Source organism: Physeter macrocephalus, chromosome 19, assembly GCF_002837175.3.
Source record: "Physeter macrocephalus isolate SW-GA chromosome 19, ASM283717v5, whole genome shotgun sequence".
NCBI lineage: Eukaryota > Metazoa > Chordata > Mammalia > Artiodactyla > Physeteridae > Physeter > Physeter macrocephalus.
The window spans coordinates 17873372-17899778 of NC_041232.1; the positions used below are offsets into that span (position 1 = coordinate 17873372).

Below are 26407 nucleotides of genomic sequence, written 5' to 3' on the forward strand. Positions count from 1 at the left end.
CAATAAACCACAAAGACTCAGTTTCAATTGTAAAATATGACTAACAGTATGCACCCCATAGAGTGGTTGATGGTTAAAAACCAAGCACTAGCATGATGTTTATCACTGTATCTGGCACACACTTTAAGCTTCGTTATTACTAAACTTATGCATAGAGGCTTCAAATTATCTATTCTGCACAGAAGCTGCACAATAAGCAGGTTTACATGAACTAAACCTACTCCATACTTCTGATTTCAAGTTTCATTTATTACTCACTGAGAGCTTGTTACATGCTCGGCAAGAAGATTACAATGATCAGTGTGACACACTTCTGCCCTTAAGGTGCTCGTTGCCTAGTAGTATGACAATAGTGTTTAATAAAATGTTCATATCTATCTAAAACTAGTTACCACCTCTGTTCAGCATCCCTCAGAATGGTCAAAATTCAAAAAAGAGTAGTATACAAGAGCCCAATATCCAAGCATTGCATATGCTTTTAGCAATTAGTATACAGTGGGGGAAGAGTTGGAGGAAAAAAGTGTTGCTAACTATCAGGACCTGTTAGACTCCTCACAAAGGATTCAAAAACAGGTGAAATCAGAATAGGGTTGAGTATGTGTACTGCTTAGAACAATTACTATTGGTGATAAGTAGATTCACCTAAGATGAGGGATTTAAACTCATGTTTGTTTGTTTTTTTTGAATATTAAAAGAAAGGCAGTGGGGCTTCTCTGGTAGCGCAGTGGTTGGGAATCCGCCTGCCAATGCAGGTAACACGGGTTCGGTCCCTGGTCCCGGGGGATCCCACATGCCGCGGAGCAACTAAGCCCGTGCTCCACAACAACTGAGCCTGTGCTCTAGAGCCTGTGAGCCACAACTACTGAAGGCAGCGAGCCACAACTACTGAAGCCCGAGCTCCGCGGCGGGAGAAGCCACCACAATGAGAAGCCTGTGCACAGCAACGAAGACCCAATGCAGCAATCAATCAATCAATTAAAAAAAAAAAAGGCAGTGGTTGCCAGGATCTAGAGGAAGGGAGGTAAAGAGAAATTACTGTTCAATGGCAACAGAGTTTCAGTCTGGGAAGATGAAAAAGTTCTGGAGATGAACAGTGGTGACAGCTGCACAATGATGTGAATATACTTAATGCCACAGAACTGTATACTGAAAAATGGTTAAAATGGTAAGCTTTGTATTATGTGTATTTTACCACAATATAAAAAAATAAAAATAGGAAAGGGATACTACTCCTATGTCACGCATACTATGGATCAATCATCATCTGTCCTTCCTAAACTATCAAATGCAACATATAAAACACTACATAGGGCTTCCCTGGTGGTGCAGTGGTTAAGAATCCGCCTGCCAATGCAGGGGACACAGGTTCGAGCCCTGGTCCGGGAAGACCCCACATGCTGCAGAGAAACTAGGCCCATGCGCCACAACTGCTGAGCCTACACTCTAGAGCTGGCGAGCCACAACTACTGAAGCCCGCGTGCCTAGAGCCCGTGCTCTGCAACAAGAGAAGCCACCGCAATGAGGCCCCGTGCACCACAACGAAGAGTAGCCCCCACTCGCCACAACTAGGAAAATCCTGTGCAAAGCAATGAAGACCCAATGCAGCAAAAATAAATAAAACAAAAGAAATAATTTTTAAAAATTAAGAAATGCTTAAAAAAAAAAACCCAAAAAAACACTATATAGGGACTACCCTGGTGGCGCAGTAGTTAAGAATCCGTCTGCCGGAATAAAACACAGACCTACTAGAGCATGGACTTGAGGATATGGGGAGGGGGAAGGGTAAGCTGTGACGAAGTGAGAGAGTGGCATGGACATATATATACTACCAAATGTAAATTAGATAGCTAGTGGGAAGCTGCCGCATAGCACAGGGAGATCACCTCTGTGCTTTGTGACCACCTAGAGGGGTGGGATAGGGAGGGTGGGAGAATCCGTCTGCCAATGCAGGGGACACGGGTTCGAGGCCTGGTCCAAGAAGATCCCACGAGCTATAGAGCAACTAAGCCTGTGTGCCAGAACTACTGAGCCTGCACTCTAGAGCCCGCGCACTGCAATGAAGAGTAGCCCCTGCTAGCCACAACTAGAGAAAGCCCGGGCACAGCAACAAAGAACCAACTCAGCAAAAAAAAAAAAAAAGTCCCGTATGGCTAGAGCATTGGGAGTTGCATAAGATGAAATCACAGAAGCAAGCAGGAGCTATACGATGCAAGGTCATTTAGGGTCAAAGAAAAAAACTTTATATTTCTGGTGCAAGATAGAAGCCACTGAAGTGTTTTAGCAAGTGAATAAACATGACCTTTAGGAAGCTCTGGCTTCTGTGTGGAAAGAAAACAGTAAAGGAAGGCAGAGCCTCGTTAGGACACAATGACAATGTCAGTGTGAGGTGATGGTGGGACTGGTGTGGTGATTGAGGAAAAAGTAGTAAACAAATTTGGGTGTGTTTTGGAGACAGAATCAACTGGTCTTAGAGACAGAATAAGCGAGGAAAGAATCAAGATGATTCCCAAGTTTCTCTCAGTTAACTAGGTGGTAAGAGTGACTTACTGAGATAGGAAAGACTGGAGAGAACCAGAATTCAGAGAAAAGAGAAACCAAAACCACCTCCATTGAAGAGAAGCTGGTCTTAGTTTATTCCTCCAAAAGGGAAGGTGATGCTTTGAGGATCAAGGTTACAGTTTCCTCTGACGCTGTAAACCACTGCCATCTACTGATGCAAACCAAGGATAAACACTTTGGGGGTGATTTCTCTAAGTTTTCACATAGATTGAATATACTGAAATAGCTTAACTAGCACAAAAAATTCTTACAATATCTTGACAGGCTGAAAGTATATTACCAGACTAAGCTGGAGAACTGGAAAACATACAAAGTCAAAAAGAATCTTGTGCAATATTTAGGTGATCTGCAAGTGCACTGACCACATATATATTTGTGGAAAGACAAACTATCTTCCTCTAATGTTTCCTTCCTCAGTTACTAGCACCATCACCACCTGGGCACCTAAACTAGATATCCTGCCAGTTATCTTTGATTCCACACCCTACTTCACATCCATCCCAATATCTATTAAGTTATCAAAACCTGTTGCTTGGCACCTAAACCTGAGGCTCACTTTTCAAACTATACACGGCTGTAATTCCTTGCCCAAGGGAGATTCAGAGTTAATACTTTGGGTTGAGACCTGGTAAAAACTTTTTTTTTTTTTTTTTTTTTGTGGTATGCGGGCCTCCCTCTGGTGTGGCCTCTCCCGTTGCGGAGCACAGGCTCCGGACGCGCAGGCTCAGCGGCCATGGCTCACGGGCCCAGCTGCTCCGCGGCATGTGGGATCCTCCCAGACCGGGGCGCGAACCCGGTTCCCCTGCATCGGCAGGCCGACGCGCAACCACTGAGCCACCAGGGAAGCCCCTGGTAAAAACTTTTAAGGAGGGTTCCCAGATAATTCTGACGTGCACCCTTGCTTTAAAACTCCTACTTATAAACTCAAAATCTTCCCCTCGTTATTCTTAATGCTACAGCCTTCGTTATTGTTTGCTCTCATTAGCTCTTACCTATCTCCAGCCTTCCCATTCTGACCTACTTCCTACATCACCACCAGAATTTCCTCTCTAAGTCATATTTTTGCTGTAAAATCCATGGTGACAAATGGTTAAATCTAAATAAGGTCTACAGATTAAAAAACTGATATAATACTGTTATCTACTTTCAGTTAATTGGAATCATATTAAAAGAATGCTCTAAATTTTATAAAATAATCACTCAAGTATTTAGGAGTAAAGAGGCATCATTTCTGCAACTTACTCTCAAACAGTTCAGACAAAAATGTGTGAAAGTATAGATACAGACTGAAAGCGGATAATGCACATGTGATAACAAACATTTGGAGAATCTGGGTAAAAGCTAAATGGGAACTCTTACTAGTCTTGCAACTTTTAAGTCTGAAATTATGTCAAAATTAAGTTTAAAAAATCCACTGGCCAAAACACTTCATTCTGAGTTGTACTTTTGTTAACACTATTAAGCAAGCTGTTAGGTCATTTATACAAACTTTGCTGTCCGCGGTAATCAACGTGTGGGTACACAGGCAACACTATTCTTTTTTCTGGAAGACCTATGACAAGGTAATTTACTTTTGTTTTTCTTCTGTTTGTTTTTTCGGCTGTGCCAGGCAGCATGCAGGATCTAGTTTCCCTGACCAGGGATCGAACCCGGGCCCCCTGCATTGGGAGGGCAGAGTCTTAACCACTGGACTGCCAGGGAAGTCCCGATAATTTACTTTCAAAGGCCAAAACTGTAGAGCACAGGCCAAGAGACTCAGCACTGAATTCTCATTACAATGAGTAAGACAAAGCACACTTTCCCCACAAGTCAGTGTAAAGGTGTTACTATGAGACAATTCACAAAAAGAAAACAAGTATTCTGAGCTCAGGAGTGTGAAAAACCACAATGATTTGAATAACCCAATGTAATAATTCCCCAGCAAAAAGATTACACAGTTCTGATTGGCTCCAGGGGCATTCTGGGTTGCCTGAAAACATGGCATTGACCTATAGCAAGGAGGATCTTTTTGAGATCTGTGTAGAGCTCTGACATTGCAGTGGATTCACTAACTCTTTAAAGCCCAAACCTAGATCCTTGGCTAAGATCCCTGGCTCAGTGTTATGTCAAAGTATTCTTAAGTAGAGCTTTTAAAGTCATGAGATTACCCTTAGCCATCAACTAGGTTTGACGGTTCCAAGTTTGACCTATTTGTGCCAAGAACCAAAACAGGAAAAACTATGTAGCCATTAACTAGTATTCTACAAACTGCTCACTACAACTAACTGTCAAATCAAGATTAAGTTCATTATCTCACCAGCACTAGTGTTCCAAAATGTACTAAAAGTAATAAGCACAATAATTCAAAACACCTTGTTTAAAAAAAAAAAAAAGAAAAACACTTACCAACATGAAGGGAGGTGCCAAAACACTTTGAAAATTTTACAGAAAACCTGATTCATTTGGATAGCACTAAAAATCTGTTAACGTAATTGATACACAGGGGCCTAACTTTTAAAACTCTTAAGTATGAGCCTTCAGAAAAGGACTGTATTCAGATATACAACCTAAGATAAAAATGACAAACTCAACTCACCAGCAATTTCTACAATATCACCAGGAACTATGTCTTTAGCTTTAATCCGCTGTACACTCTTCCTGTCTTGTCGATACACTTTGCCCATTTCAGGCTCATACTCCTTAAGGGCTTCGATTGCATTTTCAGCATTTCTTTCCTGTAAAAAAGAAAACAAAAGACAACAATAGTAAATACAGCATGCCACTGCCAAGTGTTTCTAGCCCTAGGAATCAAATTTTAGAGTTGTAAACTAAACTTAAAAAGAAAAAACACAGGAGATGCATATTAATGACATTTGTAATAAATGATTCACATCTTAAGGTAATAAACACTAGGCCCTTATGATTTTGTATTAAAAATGAAAAAATAAGCACCCGAAGAAGGGTAAGGACATAAAAATCAATGGAAAGAAGCAGTTATTAGAACCTGCTGTCCCTATGCACACTGTGCAACATGGCCCTCACCTTCAGCTTCACACACTCACATCATTAAATCAATCTTGACCCCCCATGAAAGGTGATGGTCTGGGGTTGGACTGCCCAGGCTCAACCCTGGCTTTTGCACTCAAAAGCTATGTGACTGTGGATAAGTTACATGACATACAGCTTTATGGCCTACAAAACCAGGACACTAACAGTACCCACCCTCAAGGGTTGTGAGGATTTTACAAGTGTAAAATGCTTAGATTGTGTTTTGGCACACAGTAAATGCTTTCAGTGATGAATTAAGAAAATCCAGTTACGTCTCACAAATTCTAAATCTCTCACCAGTACTAAAGACCAATAAGTGGCCGGAAGCACTGCCAGTCACATACCATATTTACCATAATATTATATATGAACATGTCAAGACTTAGTCACACACAATTTTTATTTCCTAATTTCAAGATGAAAGATGCAGAATTAAAATGAGCCATGTTGAAAAAAAAAGCTAAGGGAAAGTTCCTTTGGGGGGCGGTGGGGGAGTATGTGTGAAATTTGCCTTTTCTCCTTATAGAAAATAAGCAATTAGGACTTCCCTGGTGGCGCAGTGGTTAAGAGTCCGCTTGCCAACGCAGGGGACAGATTTGAGCCCTGGTCCGGAAAGATCCCACATGCCGTGGAGCAACTAAGCCCGTGAGCCACAACTACTGAGCCCGTGTGCCACAACTATTGAAGCCCTCGTGCCTAGAGCTCGTGCTCTGCAACAAGAGGAGCCACCGCAATGAGAACCCACACTCCACAACGAAGAGTAGCCCCTGCTCACTGCAACTAGAGAAAGTCCACATGCAGCAACAAAGACCCAACGCAGCCAAAAATAAATATAAAATAAAATAAATAAATTTTTTAAAAAAGAAAATAAGTAATTAGAAGGAGCAAATCTACAAAGCACATGCCCAGTTGAGGTTACTCAGTGGACAAAGGAAATAATTCTTTCATTTCTCTCACATCTTTGCCCTCAAATCTAAAGCTCTTCAGTTTAACCTTTATTTGGATAAAATTTATGCTCGATACCATGCAATCTCATTTTTCACACTGTGGTAAAAATTAAGTCCCCAAACCTGCTTAAAGAGAATTTACATGACACAAAACTGAAAGCTAATGGCATGTGTCTAACTTTTTATGTATGCATTCCTGAGAAAGTACAGGAAACCTTAAATTTGGAAAGTTCATGATAAAAATAATTTAAATCCCAATCAGATCTGCTTAAAGAGTGAGTCTATCTGTATCACCTTATAATTAACAGAAATACCAGCATACCTAACTCTAATTAATGTCACTGCTAAAAGGTCCTTCAGGTTAAGTTCAAAAGTTACTGATACTGTAGAAGAATAAATTCTGAGCATTGCTGCTATTCAATTATTCAAATTGGAAACTGCTTTTTCCTCAGGATTTTTCCCCCTGAATTTATGAATTGTGGCAGTTTTATTTTTTTCTCCTTCCTCGAGGTCATGTCAGGTAGAGTTTAACCAGACTGACCAAAGTTAAGATGTCCAGGAGCACTGTATTTTGCTTCTATTAAAAATCAGGGAGGGCTTCCCTGGTGGCACAGTGGTTGAGAGTCCACCTGCCAATGCAGGGGACACGGGTTCGTGCCCCGATCCGGGAGGATCCCACATGCCGCGGAGCGGCTGGGCCCGTGAGCCATGGCCGCTGGGCCTGCGTGTCCGGAGCCTGTGCTCCGCAACGGGAGAGGCCACAGCAGTGAGAGGTCCACGTACCGCAAAAAAAAAAAAAAAAAAAAAAAAATCTAGATCCACACCTTCTCCTGAGACATTCCATGGAGAGGCCTCTTCATTGCCATGAGAACGGACCCCAGTCAGTGGGAGCTGAGTCCCAGCAGCCCCTCCAGATCTGGCATGTACATCCCTTTCCCCTCCATCCTCTTCAGTCCCTTTGCTCCTGGACCCTGCCCGCCTGCCCCTGCTCTGGTTGGTGGCCCCTGGCTGGGGGCTGAACAGCAGAGGGCTGGTGGAGATGGCATCCTGAGGTCATTCAAACTTGACCCAATGCTCCCCTGATTCTGGGAGAGGCTGGGAGCTCTGGGGGGCTTGGGGTGGACGGGGCAGTCCCGGAAAGTGGGACACCTACTTCCTCCCATGAAGCCCCACAAAGCACCTACCAAGTGTCAGCTCTGTACGGGGTGCTGTGGGCACAGAAGCACGTTTGACAAGCGGAGACCATCAGAGAAGATATGAACGAGATCTAAGCGGAAGATACACCCACTTCCCCGTGCTGGTCAGTCCCCTTTGCTCGCTCCCCACCAGCCCCCAGGTTCCACTCTCTGCCCTTCTCTGCAACCAGAGCCCCCCCTCCTGCTGGCTTCCGCCTGGGTTTGGCTGATGGGAGGTCAGAGGGTGAGAGCAGAGAAAGGCCGGGCACTTCTCGGCAGTGGTGCTTCCGTCCACAATCACAGCCCCAGCCAGGCGGCCACTCCAGCTCTCCTGGGAGCCCAGTGACGCCAGCTCCTCCCCTGCCCCTTCCTCCCAGGGGTGGGACAGCAGTTTGCTGCTGCTCATCCAGTGCCCTTACAGGCCCCCTTAAGCCTGCGCTGTAAACAGCCTCTTCCTCACATTCTCCTTAGAATCCTCCCTCCACTTCCTGCAGGGGGGTGGAGGGAACTGACTGACACGGTTACCACCGACTGTCCACTCAGTCCTGTGCCTCCAGCCCAGAAAACCCCCTCGCTTTATAACAACCTGCCGCACCGTTCCTCTCGGGCGTTCAGCCTGACGGTCCTAACCCACCCACCTGCACCCTCGCCCCCCAATCCCAAGCAGGTCCCAGAGCTGACCAGACAGCCGGGGGCCTCTCTCTCCACCCACACCTGCAGCTCCAAGTTCTTTCACTCTTCCTTCCCACCTTCACCTTAACTCTCACAGATCTGGAACATCACGAAGAGGCCATCTAACTGTCTATTTCCAAATTCAACCTGGGAGTTACTCTTCCTAAAACATGAATCGGGGATCCTGCCTCCCCATCTTGTATTAAAACTCTGCCCAGTGTCCTCCTGTCAAAAGGACACACTCTGCACCTTGCATGGGGTCACTCAAGCCCTCCACGAGGTGGCCTCCCCATAGCTGACTTTAATCTGCCCTGGCCAAATCAGGATGAACGCATCCATCCTCCCCCCCCCCCAGTCCCCGCCCCCGCCAGCCCAGTCTCCATGGCTCACTGAGGTCCCTGTGCGCTCCTTCCAGGTTCACCACCAGAGGCCTGTCCGGCCCCTCATTTGATGAAGAATCCTGTGCTGCCACCCATTAGCTCTTTGTTTGGTCTCACAGGGAGTCTCTGTGGCCTCACAGAAGATGGGCATGTCCACGCCTCCCTTCCAGCCGCCGTCCCCAGGGCTGAACGCACAGCATGTGCTGATGAGATATCAGATATGAGTAACGGATGCTGGTTTCAGGAATGAACCCTGGCCTGGTGGGAGGGGCCAACCAGGGTGGAGGCTGGGGGCAAAGGGCACATCGATCTCCGCCCAGCCCTCCCACAGCACTGAGTCCTGGAAAGTGGCTCCTGATCAACCAGGGACCCAAGGAAGGAAGGAACCAGGGTGACGGTTCCATGGGAGCCACGAGTTCACCTTGATCCGCTGCTCCCACGATCCCCCCATATCTGACACTATTTCACCATCACCCCGTGTACCCTGCTAGCCTCACCTCCAATCAGGGGGCACGGGTAGAAAGACATAAACAGAGCACAGAGGGGACAGGGGTGCCCGTGGGGAAGGGGACACTCACCTTGAGGTTCCCGTCAGCTGTGATTCGCAAGCGGTTGCAGGTCCCACAGAAATGCTCAGACATGGACGTGATGAAGCTGACTCGGCCTCGGAAGCCAGGGATTTTAAAGGCCTGTGGGTGAGCAGTGGAGGGGAGGGGGATGGGCAGCTGAGTGCCAGCTCTCTCCCGGACATCAGAGCCCTTACCTCTCGGCCCTCTCCCCAGGAGCCCTGCAGAAAGCAGCCCCCAAGGCCCTCGGACAACAGAAGACTCCAGTATGAAGTGCACGAGCTCTCCGCTTGCACCTGGCCTGCCCAAAACAAAGGCTACTAAAGATGCAGGAACCTGAGGGCAGCACGGCCAGGGACAGCCACGTGGAAGAGCCAGACAAGCACCTGCTCCAACACTCAGTCCAGCGCATCCTACAACAAGTTCCTTAACCCCTGCCCCACGTCGGGCCTGCTTCTGCGTCAGTGAAGCAGGGAGGCTGCTGTGATGGCCCTGTAACACTTCCTGCTTAAAAGGCACTGTCCTGCATCACTGACTCCACCCCCAAAGCAGCCCCTGCCTGCTCTCCCGTCCTAGGGTGGAAGCACCACCTTTCTCCCGGCCCCACCCCTGCCCTCCCGCCAACCTTGGCTGTGCTGGATTCCTCCTCCGTCAGCTTCTCCAGCTCCGGCCACTGCTGCCTGAGGGTGTCCAGCATCTCCTTGTAGCTGACCATCTTCTTGAAGTTCCACTTGTTGCCTGTATTGGGGGTGGGAGCTACTGAGTCACATGCTGCGGGGACCCAGGGGCTTCAAGTTCACCCTCCCACAGCCCAGGAACCAGTTCTCCGCCGCCGGGCCAGGAGGGCACAAGGTGCCTGAAATGGGTGGATGGAATCACAGCCACGCCCACTCTGAGAAGCCTTCGACCCCCATCGCAGCCCCGGTGCCTGCCCAGGCCCCTCCCCACCATCCCTGGAGAAATTCCTACACACACAGCGGTATCGGGGTCAGCAGCACCCACAGGGGCAGCCAGGCCTTGTCTGCCCTACTCAGCCTTTCCCAGGGTTCTTGACAGCCCCCCGCCGTGCTCTCAGCGGGGCTCTGGTCCAGCTCTGCCGACAGGCCCGGCCTCCCCTTGCCCCACCCACCCCGCCCTGCGGCACTGACCGTCAAAGGGCATGTACTCTATGAAGCGCACGTCCAGGGGAAGGCCCTCGGTCAAGGCCACGAAGTCCAGGAGTTCGTCCTCATTCAGGCCTCGCATCACCACACAGTTCACCTGGTCCAGGGAGAAGGGGACCACAAGGGCTATCTCGACTGCGTTCTTTTCCAGGGATGACCCTTGTCGGGGATCTGACACCTGCCTAGGCTCTCCACCCAGGGTCCCGTTCCTTGTGTCCCTCCCCCAGTTCTCCAGGGGTTGGAAGATTCCATGGGTCACTGGTTTTCCCCCCTCCCTTGTGGGGAGTGGGGGGCAGGGCTGGATGGAGCGGGCCAGGGAGTGGTGAGGGCTACACCGCAGGTGCACTGGCCAGGGCTGGGGCCTGTCTTGGGGCCAGGAAGTCCTCACCTTCACAGGACTGTAGCCCAGCTCAATGGCCTTGTGGATGCCCTCCATGACCTTGCGGAAGCCTGTGGGGAGGGAGAGGAACAGGGTCCAGGCACTGCCTTCCTCTCCCCCACGTCCTCACACCCATAGAAAGCGCCAGAGCCACAAGGAACCTCAGAGGCCGCCGAGTCTGGGGGCCAGATAGTAAATATTTCAGGCTCTGGAGGCCAAGAGGCAAAACTGAGGATATTATGTAGATATACATCATAAAGATTTCATTGACTAAATTCAGAATAGGGTAATAATGGAGCATAATATTTGTAACAGCACTCTGGAATAGAACGAAAGAGTGGAATTCTTTTTGCAGGGATAATATGTTGCTTAATTGGGATTCATGGTTAATGTTCCCTATCATTAGATTCATTGCAAATGTTATCTGCAAAATCCATTCTTGGCTCGAAGGCTGTAAGAAAAACAAACTGGGCGGGGGGGCTGGAGTTGGCTGGTGGGCTGCAGTGTGTGGAGCCTGATCCAGGTGGCGGAGCGGCTGGGCCCGTGAGCCATGGCCGCTGGGCCTGCGTGTCCGGAGCCTGTGCTCCGCAACGGGAGAGGCCACAGCAGTGAGAGGTCCACGTACCGCAAAAAAAAAAAAAAAAAAAAAAAAAAAATCGGGGAGGGACTTCCCTGGTGGTCCAATGGTTAAGACTTTGCCTTCCAATGCAGGGGGTGCAGGTTCGACCCCACATGCATTGTGGCCAAAAAACCAAAACATACAACAGAAGCAATATTGTAACAAATTCAATAAAGACTTTAAAAAAAATGTTCCACATTAAAAATCAGGGGGACTTCCCTGGTGGCGCAGTGGTTAAGCATCTGCCTGCCAATGCAGGGGACACGGGTTCTAGCCCTGGTCCAGGAAGATCCCACATACCACGGAGCAACTAAGTCTGTGCGCCACAACTACTGGGCCTGCCCTCTAGAGCCTGCGAGACACAACTACTGAGCCCATCCGCCTAGAGCCCGTGCTCTGCAACAAGAGAAGCCACCGCACCTCAACGAAGAGTAGCCCTCACTCACTGCAACTAGAGAAAGCCCGCGTGAAGCAACAAAGACCCAACACAGCCAAACATAAATAAATTTATTGAAAAAAAAAACAAAAACAAACAAACAACAAAAAACAGGTCAGCTTGGGGAAAAACAAATATACCTAACTTACTACGAACAAAAACTTAGACGACCTTCTAAGGTTTCCTTTGTTCTAAAAGTTACAACTCCTACCTCCTCCACTCAAAACTAAATAGGTCTAAATGTCATTCCTCAAACACTTTGTACCTCTCTGCTCATGCCACCCCCTCTCTGGAATATTCTCCCCAGCTTCCACCCACAAAAATCCCATTTCTTTATAGTTCCCCCAATTGCTTGTCAGCCTTCCTTGATAACACTGATCAGAAATACATGCCCCACCCCTCTCAAATACTACCTTACACTATAATTATAACTTTCATTACTTCCAGAAAGCAAGAACCCTATAGTATTTATTGCTCATACCCTTCTGTATATTATGTAATAGGATATCCATCAAAAATATTACTTTCTTCTTTAAGCTAAGACATATCTAAAAGTCCTGTGAAAATTGCTGTAAAATTTTACTTTGGAGTTCAGATCAGCCTGGCCCTGGATATAAATCCCAGATACTCTGTGTATGTACTATCTGTATGGCCTTTGATAAGTCAATCACTCTGAACTTCTTTCTATGTCACATCTGTCCAATGGGAATATCATCTGCCTTACAAAATCACTCTAAGCATGAAATGGGAATATATGAGGTATCTACTATGTAACCGACATAAATTAATTTAAAAATGCATATTACTAACTTGAGAAGGACAATCTAATGCTATATATTGTTTCTTTTGCCTAAATTATTCACAAAAAGATCATTTCTATTTAAATAAAAGCAATTTTAAAAAAATCAAAATAAGAGGAATGTAGCACAACTAAAAATTTCTTCTAAGTAGGCTTCCTTCTAAATGAGCTCACCACATAAAGGCCTTCATGTTTATTAATAAGATCAGAAGTTTACAATTCCAATAGGACTAAGTATGTTTATAAGATGCTTCCACTTTAAGAATAACAGAGGCACTGTATTTTAGTCCTGAAAGAGGTGACTATATCTATCAAAAATCTAAAAGATCAATACTTAAAAGATGAATGAGAGGGACTTCCCTGGTGGCACAGTGATTAAGAATCTGCCTGCCAGTGCAGGGGACACGGGTTCGATCCTTGGTCCGGGAAGATCCCACATGCCGCAGAGTAACTAAGCCCGTGCGCCACAAATACTTAGCCTGCACTCTAGAGCCTGCGAGCCACAACTACTGAAGCCTGCGCTCCGCAACAAGAGAAGCCACCGCACTGCAACGAAGAGTAGCCCCCGCTCACCGCAACTAGAGAAAGCCTTCACACAGCAAAGAAGACCCAACGCAGCCAAAAATAAAAAGATGAATGTGAAATATTAGTCTAGGTTTGTTAAAATATACCAAAAACAAAAACCTAACATATCCACAGTCTTAAAAAAGTTAAATTCTCAAACTAGCTATCTGCAGAAGACCAATCATGCAAACATGGGGCAGACGTGTGATCCCATTATGTTTCTGTAGTAAAATTAGCTTCCATTCTGTGACTAAAAAAGGCCTGGGTGCTGGGCAGTTAAGGGAAAATAGCCAGGAATATGCTCTGAAGGTAAAATTATTTAGGATTGAAACAATTTTTATAGCTAAATACATACACATGAACACACACACACACCCCAAGGAGAATAAGTTTTTCATAGGAAGCGGCTAGAAAATATAAAGAGAACACTGGTTGTCAAATTTTCTGGTTTTCCTTAAGTAGCTTCTTTATCCACTGCTCTTAATTCCATGCTACCATGAAGGATGAGCAATTTTAACAGCAAAGTATATAGGCATGAGGTCTAAAATTTTGCCATTAAATAAATTAATAGATAAAAAACACATGTAGTTCCACAGATGGTTTTAACACAGTTTAAATCACTTATGTAAATTACCAAAATTTCGCACTGCAGGAATTTTTGCTTACCTGCCATACACCCACAATTGCATTGGCTACTAATATAAGTAAAATCACAAAGGGTTCTACAAAAGCTGTAATTGTTTCTTCACCTTCTTCAAACCAAGCCAAAACCTAAAAGAGAAATGGCATGCATTAGAACTGTAATGTGTTCTTACAACAAAAGCGGCTGGCATTAAAGGAATTATTATGATTCATAAAATCTCTTTTCTTACCATTCTTAGAAACAAAAGGTAGCAAAATGTAATGACATAAACAACAAGCTTATATCTTGTTCCCAATAATTCTTAAGACTCAAAAAAACTATAAACTTCGTAATAATACCCTTAAGAACTAATTTATTTTTTCATGTAGTAATTGGTTTAAAATCCAAAACAAATACTTTTGGGGAACTAAATCCCATTCATTTTCTGTGTATATTTTTCAAAAGAAATAAAACAAATTCCTGATTTGTTAAAGCAAAAGGCAATCACGAAACTCTGTTAATCTGGTTAATATTCACATCAAATATTACCTATGTGGCACAAATTCATAGTAAAAACAACTTAATCACTGACTCAAAATTAGAGTATATAAACTGCTAACGTCCCACGTATTTTCAGTGGTGTTGCTGAAGGTCATTACTGCAAGGTTGTTCTGCGATCAGGAATGTATTTTGAAGGTCATCCTCCATATGATATCTAGTATAGGAACACAGCACTTCAGAGGTGACATAAATCCAAAAATGTTATACCTGGGCACAGAACACTGTCCCAAGAAAAATGAGCAGAGAATTAACTTCTAGCTCACACAAGCCACACTGTACCTTCTAACTGAGCAACCCTAAGAAGAGAGAATCCAACACAATGAATCTTAAAATAAACAACATAGTAAAAGAGGCATCTAAATGGTTAAAAATTTAACAACCTATTTTTGTGGAAAACTGCCAATCCAAAAAGGATGTTAAAGGTATCTTATGATACAGTCTGGGAGGTAAGATTTGCCTTTGCCTTTTTTTTTTTTAATTTTTTTTTTTCTTTGTGGTACGCGGGCCTCTCACTGTTGTGGCCTCTCCCGTAGCGGAGCACAGGCTCCGGACGTGCAGGCTCAGCGGCCATGGCTCACGGGCCTAGCCACTCCGCGGCATGTGGGATCTTCCCGGACCGGGGCATGAACCCGTGTCCCCTGCATCGGCAGGCGGACTCTCAACCACTGCACCACCAGGGAAGCCCTGCCTTTGCCTTTTAACACTGCTTAAAATGTTTGTATATTCCACAATGAAAGCTTTTCTTTAAAAGATCTATTCAGTAAACAATGAAAGCACTTTTGCAAGTAAAAGAGGGTAACGATGAATTAACAACAAATATCAATTTGTCAGGCAGCTATGCTCACCACTATACCACCAACAAAAGAAATATCAATTTGAGCAGGAAAAAAACAGGAGACCCAAGGCCAGGTCCTGAAAGACGCCAGTCACCACTGACAGCTAATGAACCAGGGCAAGCAGAACACCAGAATGAATATAAATTGTTGCTGCAAGCTTTCAGCTGGGCATTCCTGGTGTTAAGGCCAGGCCTAATGGCAGGATGAAAACTTCTCTAGGAAGTTATAAATTTTGATAGATGCAAGATCACAGCTGCTTTGATAGTAGCCTTTCAAACATTTGCCAAGGAGAGCGTATCAGAAATAAGAAACTTAATTAGCTCTTGGGAGAGAAAAATTGCTCAACTTGAAGAGTAACTAGGACCTTTAGAAAAGGTCAGTGAGGCGTTAGCAACTGTAAGATAAGCTTCACACCTTGTTAAAGTGGGTATGAATTTCCCTCTTGGCAGCTAGGCCTGAGGAACAAACTTAAAGCAATATCCCACATAAGCTGGAACAAAGGTAAAGACTAAAGCAAGCAAGCAGTGACAGGACTATCAAAGCAAACCTCTACTTTTCAAGAAATGTGTGGTTCCTTTGCACAAGTGGTATTTATCAATAATGCAATAACCCTCATCTGTATTATGTAGTAGCCTTTCTTACACTATGTGACTTTAAATGTTTATGTGTAAGAAACACAGGCATTCACAGTTATTTGAGGGTTCTGTACAATGTATAATTACTGCCTGATGAGAAACTAGTGGGCAAATCTTTTAGTGTGGAAGGACAGTGCTGAATCTATTTAACACCGACAACTACCAATTTTCTAATATTTTAAAAAATATTTTGAAACCCACAAATAACCCAAAGAATTAAGTGCTACAACTCAAAATAAAGATGAACCGTATTTCATTTACTGCTAAGAACCAATCCAGTCAATCATGTTCAAATCACATGGTGCAGTCCTTCAAGGTTTTGTTCTATTGAAAAGAGAACCTCTCTTGTGTAAATGGGAAGATGATGCTGACCAATGGAAGATCCCATGAGATGGGGAAGGGGGTAGTGAAGATGGAAACTGGATGAGTGACAAATTATTATGTCTTATTAGCATTACAGTACAGTCAGTTCATAATTATGGTTTACCAGAAGTTATACAAAATATACAGGGGGCGGAGAGAATGTTTCTAAAAAAACCTTTATTGAGAACAGGTTGAATATAAAGGATTATCTGTTTGTATTTCCTTTTGTTGACTATTCTATCCCCAGGGGTCTAGAAGAGTCTCTGGTACATAGATGATACTCACTATGTATTTATTGAATAGATGCATGAATAAACAAAACAAAATCTCATACAACGTCTAAGGTACAAGTCCCTACCTGGCAGTCCATGAACTTAAACATTAAGAGAACAAAAAGGTAACCAACCTCATTAACAATATCAAAGGGAAGTGGAAGGAAAAGCTACTGCAGTATAATTTTAGGCATAGTGTTTCTTCTTTCTTTGCTTTGCACTATTAATACAGTAACAGTACTTCTGGGGCTTAACAGTATCCAGCTACAGCAAGTTCAAAAGTTTCAAACTTGTCAATCCTATTCAAAGTAAACACTTGTTAGGTTACTTTATTTAATTTTATTTATTTATTTTACTTTATTTATTTAGTTACCTGACCAGGGATCGAACCCGGGTCTTGGCAGTGAAAGCACAGAGTCCTAACCACTGGGGATTCCCTTGCTAGGTTACTTTAGACAGGGTAGGGTACTTCTAATTGTTATATGGAAGACTGATCTCTGTATATCACCATAACTTCTCAGACTACAGCCGAAAGATGCCAGAGAACAGGGTTTAACGAATTAAGCAAATTTTAATCCAAGGTAAAACGGCATGTTCTGGTATAAACTAGGAGACAGTCATGGTACCATGACTCAGTTACCTACATGTGAGGATAATGTGCACAGCTCTTAACAAGAACATAAGAAGAAAATGAGAGATCATAAGCACATTCTTAAGACTGAGGGTCTTAAAACATGTATCAGGTCTGCATTCCTCCTTGTATCCTTAGAAATTTGCAGTGCCTTAGGGCAAACATTTGCTCAATGAAGGAAAAAATTTACATCAAGAAATTTAAAAAGAGGAAACAGAAATAAGAAAGTATCACCAATAAGTGTTACAGCAATTTTCAGAGGTGAGAAACAAAAATTCTTTCAGCCATTATAAAAGGAATAGTATGAATTAGACTATAGATTCTCTTGGGAACCAGACATAAAGCTTATGTGAAAACACTCTTCAATATTTTCAGATTTGAAAATACAATCTTCTTTAAAAGAAAACAAAAAACCCCATACACATTCACCTTTCAAACCATATTTTAAAGAGAGGCTCTAAATAAATTACTTAAACCAATCAGTAAACTGCCCATTTTGTCCTTCAAAATAATTAAAACACAGGAAAAATTTAAAATCACTACATTATCAAATACTTCTTGAATATATCTTACTGAGAAAACCAAAGTAAACAAATTTCATGTATTTTGAAAATGCTACCAACACAAACTCATCCAAATATCTGTTACATCAAAAGCACTAACCTGGGACTTCCCTAGTGGCGCAGTGCTTAAGAATCCTCCTACCAATGCAGGGGACACAGGTTCGAGCCCTGGTCCCGGAAGATCCCACATGCCGTGGAGCAACTAAGCCCGTGCGCCACAGCCACTGAGCCTGCGCTCTAGAGCCCACGAGCCACAACTGCTGAGCCTGCGTGCTACAACTATTAAAGCCCACACGCCTAGAGCCCATGCTCCGCAACAAGAGAAGCCACCGCAATGGGAAGCCCACACACCACAACGAAGAGTAGCCCCCGCTCGCTGCAACTAGAGAAAGCCCGCGCGCGCAGCAACAAAGACCCAATGCAGCCAAAAATAAATAAATAAAAAACAAATTAATTAATTAATTAAAGAAAAGAAGCACTAATTAAGAATCCCTTCAAAGGTTCCAGTAGGAAGAAAAGACAAATTATTCAAATGTAAATCAAAGTTGAGAAGTACCCTGGTCTAAGAAAGTTTTATTAGCATTTTAGGGTCAATCTAAGTAGCTGAGATAGGGAAATGGGAGTGAAGCTTATGCAAATTGTGTTACAAGAGAGGACTTTATGATTCTGACAGATGAGACAAACATGGTCCTCAAGCTCACTTCCTTCAGGTAACTGTCACCTTAGACGCCTCTCCTGACTGCCCTATTTGAAAACTGCACTCCTTCCACAGGCTCCCCTATTCCGCCACCACCAACCATGTTATTTTTTTCCACAGCACTATCTCCAATCCAACAGTTTATTATATATTTTAATTTTATCTGTCTCCACTAGAACGTCAGCTCCAGGTAAGAGACCGTTTATTTCGTTCCATGCTGTATCCCCAGTGTTTGTGCTATGTACCTAAGGTGCTCAATTCCTAACAAAGCAGGGAAGAGAGAAAAGAACAGGCATCCAATTAAGCAACCATATGATGTGTTATATGAAGGGCAAAGTTGGTGAACAAGGGGGATGGAAAGAAAAAGTGAAAAGGATAGGAAGGTACTGAATGTCAAGTTAAGGAATTTCTAATGTTACTTCACATACAATGGGAGATATATAGCTCACTTCTTCCAATCCAAGTGACAAGTTAATTAAACTTTATCCCTACAGGTCACAAGTATAAAACATTAATGCTGTTTCCTACTTTCTGCTAACGCAAAATATTAACTATGGTTAACACTTTACTACTTAGATACTTGAAATATATCACTAAAGCCTAGTATTTCTTAACTTGAGCAGAACCTGATGCTGTACCATATATAGATTATAAAAACTGCCTATTTGCTTCTCCAAAAGAGCGTGTATAGTTTACCATTTTTCCTTTTAAACGAATAGGAATGAACTGACTACCACAAAAAACTCAGTGCTCTTTTCAAAGGTAAAGAAATGTGGAATGAAAAGGGTCAAGTATAATGTAGCAGTAGTGCTAATCCCACATGAAGAAAATCAACAGGTTTTATATCTGCAATTTCTTGATCAAACAAATCAAAGCAAATTAAGTTACAGTATTTCCTAAACAATAAATGTTTAAACTTTTCTGTTTAGCAACCCATAAAATAAAAATGTAACATAGTTCATTTCCTATGCAATAACTTCATGTAGTTACCAAAAAGGTAACTCAAATTTCAACTCCAAAATATAGCTCTATAAAACTATAAAAAGCAAACATCCTACCTTACAACAAAATTAAAGCTTTTATTTAAAAACCCATTTGAGGGAATTCCCAGGCACTCCAGTGGTTAGGATTTGGGGCTTTCACTGCTGCGGCCGGGTTCATTCCCTGATCAGGGAACTACAGATACTGCAAGATGTGCAGCACAGCCAAAAAATAAAATAGAAAAATAATTTTTAAAAAAAATTTGAAAATGCCCAGAAGATTTAAGCTCCTTACTTCAAAGTAAAACTCACATCATTATTTCGAAATATTAATATAAAGTCACTCAAACTGGCCACTCAAGAGATCCTATACAACCCAAATAGTCAATAGCTTGTCTACTGGAAATAATGCCACCCATGTTACAACACTGCCTTAAATTACACACAAATAACGCAATAAAAATTTATTTTATCTCTTCTTGTATATAGCAGCTGATTAACTTCTAAGAGATCCCCGATGACCTTATTGAAGCCCAATATTAAAACTACCAAGCTTGAGACTATTTTAAAATTATGTAGCCAGCTTAAACATAAACATTATACTACCTCAAACACATTATTCGTTTTGTTCCACGACAATGTATTGAAACTAATTAATCAAACAGCTCTATTCCTTTATCTGAATTGGTAAAGCAGCAGCCACTTACTGAAGGGGAATTTTTTTTAACCAACCAAGAAAAACAGACACGTATAAGGTATGGAGTGATTAATTCAGGATGCTTAATGATTTGCTATGATACTCTCTTAATTTTATTCAATGAAAACTGTAGAAAACATTCGTGAGGAATTAATTATTAACGGCTACACATCACTTGGCTAACATGGCATGACATATTAAAGTCTCATGGCATAATCTGCGTACAGAAACTCCAAAAAAGTTCACCTCTTGCCAATTTTTTCCCCTCACCTAAAGTAAAGAAATGCCCACTGCTTCGTGTATTTAGTTCTCAAAATAGCCCTCTAGGGTAAAGTTGTCAATAAAGACAGAGGTAGATCCCTGAGGCTTGCATGCTTACAAACACACAAAAATGAAACCTTGAAGCTGTGTCAAGTCTGCAAAGCCTGAAACAAGTTTTCGCACTGAGTGAATTTCACTTCCCATCTTGGTTTTTATAAGAATAAAATACTGTACTTTAAGAACAAAAGGCATCTCATGCTGTTAGGATTAGGAACATCTGTGTCCTATTCATGACCATTTTTAGGAAAACTTCGAAGTCCAATGCCCAAGAAAAAAATGCAATAATAAATCAATATTGAACACACAAAAATGTTAATAACCTAGAATTATCCTTTCCAACTCCCATCACCTTTCTTCTGCTGTTCTTTGCATTTCACCAGTTTCTTAGCAACCATACAGGACTCAAGCTGGTAAGCACAGAGAGAACATGAAAAAAGTTTTTCTCTTTTTTTTCTTTTAAGATCTAGAACCAATTGTACTAAACCTTGTTCTCTCAACCTAGGAGCCACTCAAGACAGGGGTCCAATTCAGATAAATATACTACCCTAAAGGTCAGTGACCAAATTTGGTCAACAGTGGTGCCATCACTGCCGTCATCATTCTTGTCACTGTCAGAAACAACTGTCACCTTGCCATTACCAGGAAGGGAGAGCAACTGGAATATTCCTTTAGTAAGTTCTATTTACAGACTACAAAGAGCCCAACATCATCTTAGTATGATCTTACACAACGGAAGAACCCAAAACAGAAAAAGCCTTCCAATAAAGAACTTTTTGATATTAAAAGCTAATAAACCACAAGAATGTATAAGACCCTGCCTGCCGCATTTGGGAACAATTTCTAACTGCACTGCCAATGTCAGACATCCATTTATTTTCTGTACGCGAATGGCTTCAAATGTTTTATTTATAAATTTAAAATACCTAGGGAATCAAAAAAAACAAACCCCCAAACCCCACACAAAACATGAAGAAACAGCTTAAACTCCAACTATAATGTTCTCACTCGATAGACATTTGTTTCCTGGTTTCTCATCTATGGTATAGTCTCAACTGTTTGGAAAGTAAATTTCTTTATACTTACAAAAGATATACATGCTGCCAACAATAAAATTCTAACTAGTAAGTCTTCAAACTGCTCAATCACAAGTTCCAGCAAGGTTTTTCCTGTTAGAAACAAACATATCTGTTGTAAATGTCATCTTAAGATCAGCACCCAAAGTGGGGGAAGCGACGTGTTGAGATTACTCACCTTCTTCAGCCGGTAACTCTGTAGAATGCAGAAATTCACCAGGCAACGTGTCAAGAGGAGGAGAAGAAAAACATTTTAGCACTCTGCCTTTACAAAAAGAATTACTAAATTATCACTGTCTTTGAAAGACGCACCTAGATATATGAACATTCAACCATATTTAACAGAAACCATACCAAAATGGTACCCCAAGAAAATATGCAGTATTTGTTGTATTGATCTACTCCAACGTGAAATCTCATCACCACCTAAGCAAGGCTCCTGAAACAAGGAGTCATTTCAGCTCTGCCATCACTTCTGCCAGATGTGTAACTTTGGGTAGTACAAGAACGGTCAGAGGCATTCCCAACTACAACGCCTCATAAACCGGGTAGGGACGAGAAAATGTCTCGCAGGGCTCAACCCAGATGCAGGAGGCTCATCCCTCCCTCCGCCGGGGCCAGCTGCTGCTGGTGAGAAGCCGTGGAGCTAGCTGCGTGCGGGGAAGGTCAAGGGCTGAAGCCACGAGGAAGTCGAGAGGAGGCGCAGACCCGACCCCGGCGCCCCCAGCCTGCAACCCCTCTCCCGCGGGGCCGACGCGCGAGCTCAACCCGCCGCCTGCAGCCCTAGGCAGGCGCGGAGCCGAGACCCACGAGGTGGAGCTCGGTCAGCCATCTTTCCTGGCTCTCGGGCCCGCGCCTAGCCGCGCGGCGCCGCTGCAGCCCCGGCGCCGGGCACCTACCGTTGGAGCCCCATCTCTCCTTGAGCTTCTTGACCTGCTCCAGGCTCAGCCCTGTGCTCTCGTTGACGCCGAAGTGACCCAGCACTTCCTCTACCGTCTTTGTGTGCGCGTTCTCCATGGCTGCGGGGGCCCGGCCGGCCTCGCCTCCAGTCCCCGCGGCCTCCTCGCCTCCGCCTCGCACTCGGGCCGCGGGCTCGTGCCACCCCGGGCGCCCAGGCGCGGACTGGCCTCTCCCCCCTCCTCCTACTCCGGCCGCTTCCGCCTCGCCGGGCGCTGAATCACCCCGCGCCCCCTCCCCCAGCAACCGCCCCTCTCGCAGCCCGGCCCTCGCCGGCGCCCGCCCCGGGCACAGCTGGACGGTGGGGGGGCCTCCCGACCCTCCCTCCCCTCGTCAGAAGGGAGGGCCTCCTTCACCCTCAACCGCCCGCCGGGAGTGCAGGCCGCGGCCCCCAGGCCCCCTCCCCGTTCTCCTGAGGTGATTCTCGGCCCCGCCCGGGCCGGAGGAGGGGGCGCTCGGCCGACCCCTGAAAGCGGAACGGAGCAACGGAGGAGAGCCGGCGGGGTGATGCGCGGCGCGCTCGCCCTGTCCCCTCAGCTCTGCACCCCCGACAGCAGTGGAGGAAACCGCAGCGGAGGGGAAGGAGGTGGCGTCGGGGACGGCTCCGCGGCGGCTGCTCTAATAGCATTTATCCGCCGCTGCCTCCCCTCTCGCCGCCGCCGCGGCATGTGGACGCCGCTCATTGGCCGAGAGGGCCCAGCGCGGCGCGGGAGGCGCGGCCCCGCCCCCTCCCTCAGGCTCCCTCCCTCCCGCGCTACTTGCGCCCACGCGGCCGCGCAAGCCCCGCCTCCTCCCGCGCACCGCCCCCAGGAACCCGGATCGAAGCCGGCGTGCCCGCGCCCTGCGCGCTCTGACGGGCTATTCGGCAGAGAGGCCTGGGCTTCTCTTTGGCTAATGCGGATCTCGATTCCCGCCCGGCTCAACCACCTGTAGACGTAGAACCCAGGGAGGTGGAGGGCTCACGTGGGCTCCCTGCACTCGCTGCCCCAAGGGAACTGCCTACCCTTCAGGGTCGGCCTCGGGTTGGGGTGGGTGATTGGGAAGGCGAGGCCGAGGAACCTTACGAACTCGGCGCAGAGCTTCACCGAAGCGCGCTGGGGCTGGTGTCCGTGTCTCGTTCCCTTGCCCTCCACCCCCCAGGGCCGCACTCTGCAACCCAATCTGTGTACTTCAGAGCCCCTCTTAGGAACCGAGGGGAGGAATTCCGTAGTTCACTTCCCACACGGCCAAAATCCCTCATCTGTCGCTTCAGGAACGCCGCATCCCATATTGTTTTTAATATCCCACACAGCCTTTGATACACGTCTGCATGGAAGTCACAGATTACGCTACTGTAACTGCTAAATAAGCGAGAGTTGTGCTAGAAGGTGCCTCGCTTGGGCATTGATTAAGGCTATTTTCTAGACTGCCCCTTTCCCCAATAGGGGAAAAAAGGACTTTAATCCAAAAATCTATTCTTAAACCACAGATAATTTGCTCTTGAGGTCTGTAGAAAACCTACCTCAACAAGGACGTACAGTATAGCACAAGAAACTCTTCTCAATATTCTGTAATAACCTAAATGGGAAAAGAATCTGAGAAAGAACATATATATATATAACACTAAATCACTTAGCTGTACACCTGAAACTAACACAACATTGTAAATCAACTATACTCTAATAAATAAAAAGTAAATTAAAAAAAAAAGAAAACCTATGTAACAGCAAGATAAAGGGAATTTTGCCAATATAAAAAAATTAGACAACAGAGAAAGGGACCTTCACATTGAATTCTTGAGCAAAAGGTGAACACATTCGCATCACAAAGGGCAGTTTTCTTAAGGGACTATGTTGCAGAATGAAGCATTTAGTCCACTTTGGTGTTTGGCTATGGTGTACCATCCACAGGAGCCAAGGCAGAACAAAAATCACCTCAGTTGTCCCAGATGGCTCAGTTTCAGGACTTAAAGTCCTTTAACAGATGCAAATCACAGTGCATTACCTAGCTGAAAAAATCAGGCACGTCATTTTATTTGTCATTTAATTATTTCCAAGGAGTGGAGGCTTGTATACAGTTTTGATTGATACTTGGAAAAGGACCAGCAAAACCCTACATGAAATAAACAAAAATTCTAGTGCATGGCAATGCACTAAGAGAAGCAAAGTGGAAACTGGTTAGGTCACAGGATTGGAGCCTCTTCCAGCAGGGACACGTGGCTGCACGGTGGGGGGGTGTGGCTGGTGGTTCTTTGCCCCCTCAGACCAGGTCTGCACCACTTCTTCCCAACTCTTCTGCCTCACCCCAGCGAGTGTAAAAGCACTCCAGGCAGGAGGATTGCTACCTTTCTCAGCCTGGAAATTATCTTGAGCATTTGACTTTGGATCTCCGTTCTGTGGCTTGGTCTCTGCTTGGGGTTGTAAGTGCTTCTGCTTCATGAGCTTCTTGAGAGGTTCCTGATCTGTGCTTTTGTACTGAATGCTCTTCCCCAGATCTTCGAGCTCCTAGTTCCATGTTATTGTTCAGATCTCAGCTTACATGTTACCTCCTCAGAGATGTCTTGACTGACTAAAAGGGCTACCCTCCCCAGTCACCCTTGCTGTCACATTATTGTTTTATTTTCTTCACAGCACTTACCTCTGATGTTGTATTTTTTGCTTAGCTATTTACTGCCTGTCTTCCCCTACTAGGATGTAGGCTCCATGAGAACAGCATGTCTTGTCTAGCTTGTCCATCTTCAGGATATAGGAGTCCCCTGGTATATACTCATCATTTATTGAATGCCTACTATTTGAGTGAATGAAAGATCCCCACCATCCCTGATCTATCAGTGACTTGCAAAGGGCCTGGCTTTGAGAGGACCTCAGCAAATTTTTGCTGAACTCAAGTTTATTGATTTCCAGTGTGTGATATAAACTGGAAGGCCTCTGAACTACTTGCCTCATGTGAATGGCTGTGAAGGTTAGGTTTAAAACAAACAAACAAAAACCAAAAAAACAAACAAAAAAACGAACAAACAGGGACTTCCCTGGTGGTCCAGTGGCTAAGACTCAGCACTCCCAATGCAGGGGGCCTGGGTTCATTCGATCCCTGGTCAGGGAACTAGATCCCACATGCTGCAACTAAAGATCCCGCATGCGGCACCGAAGTTCCTGCGTGCCGCAACTAAGACCCAGCGCAGACAAATAAATAAATAAATATTAAAAGCAGACAAACAAAAAACAAAGTGAGGCAGCATTATAGGTTTCTCAGAGAGGAGTAATGTCTAAGTTCACATTGGTCGTGTTACCAGACTGTTCTTTGCAAATCTTCTATTTCCTGGAGGGTGGAATACAGGTATTCCTCAACGTACCATGGGATTACATCCTGATGAACCCATCATAAGTTGAAAATATCATAATTCGAAAATGTATGTAAGACACCTAACGTACTGAGCTTCATAGCTTAGTCTAGCCTACCTTCAACGTGCTCAGCACACATTAGCCTACAGTTGGGCAAAATCATATAACACAAGGCCTATTTCATAATAAAGTACTGAATATCTCATGTAATTTATTTAAAGTGAAAAACAGAATGGTTTTAAGTGTATCAGCATTTACCCTTGTGATCTGCGCAGCTGATTGGGAGCTGCAGCTCGCTGTCGCTGCCCAGCATCTTAAGAGAGGATGGTACTGTGTATTGATAGCCTGGGAAAAGATCAAAATTCAGTTTCTACTGAATGTGTATTGCTTTTGCACCATCTTTTTTTTTTTTTTTTTTTTTTTGTGGTATGCGGGCCTCCTTCTGTTGTGGCCTCTCCCGTTGCGGAGCACAGGCTCCGGACGCGCAGGCTCAGCGGCCATGGCTCACGGGCCCAGCCGCTCCGCGGCATGTGGGATCCTCCCAGACCGGGGCGCGAACCCGGTTCCCCTGCATCGGCAGGCGGACGCGCAAC

The 26407-nt window shown here is 44.7% G+C and overlaps 2 protein-coding genes across 3 annotated transcripts in view; both read right to left on the reverse strand.

Moving 5' to 3' along the window:
- The window catches only part of ATP2A2 (ATPase sarcoplasmic/endoplasmic reticulum Ca2+ transporting 2), a 67359-nt gene extending 44612 nt beyond the window's left edge, over positions 1-22747 (reverse strand). The window contains exons 1-5 of one of the 2 annotated variants that reach the window (XM_028479970.2): positions 22437-22740; positions 21716-21733; positions 21548-21630; positions 13953-14057; positions 5135-5273 (exon numbers count right to left, since the gene is read on the reverse strand). In XM_028479970.2, the coding sequence (XP_028335771.1) occupies positions 5135-5273; positions 13953-14057; positions 21548-21630; positions 21716-21733; positions 22437-22554 (463 nt within the window). In that variant the 5' untranslated portion in view covers positions 22555-22740. Of the gene's footprint in view, positions 1-5134; positions 5274-13952; positions 14058-21547; positions 21631-21715; positions 21734-22436 lie in introns of both variants that reach the window. The other variant, XM_007104217.4, reaches the window with a different exon arrangement.
- On the reverse strand, positions 7360-11280 carry LOC114484346 (molybdenum cofactor biosynthesis protein 1-like). The gene is made up of 6 exons (XM_028479973.2): positions 10878-11280; positions 10475-10586; positions 9952-10064; positions 9339-9449; positions 8771-8963; positions 7360-7820 (listed from the first exon to the last, which is right to left on the reverse strand). The coding sequence occupies exons 1-5, from the start codon at positions 10923-10925 to the stop codon at positions 8895-8897; spliced, it is 453 nt and encodes a 150-aa protein (XP_028335774.1). The 5' UTR covers positions 10926-11280; the 3' UTR covers positions 7360-7820; positions 8771-8894.
- Positions 22748-26407: the final 3660 nt, after the last annotated feature.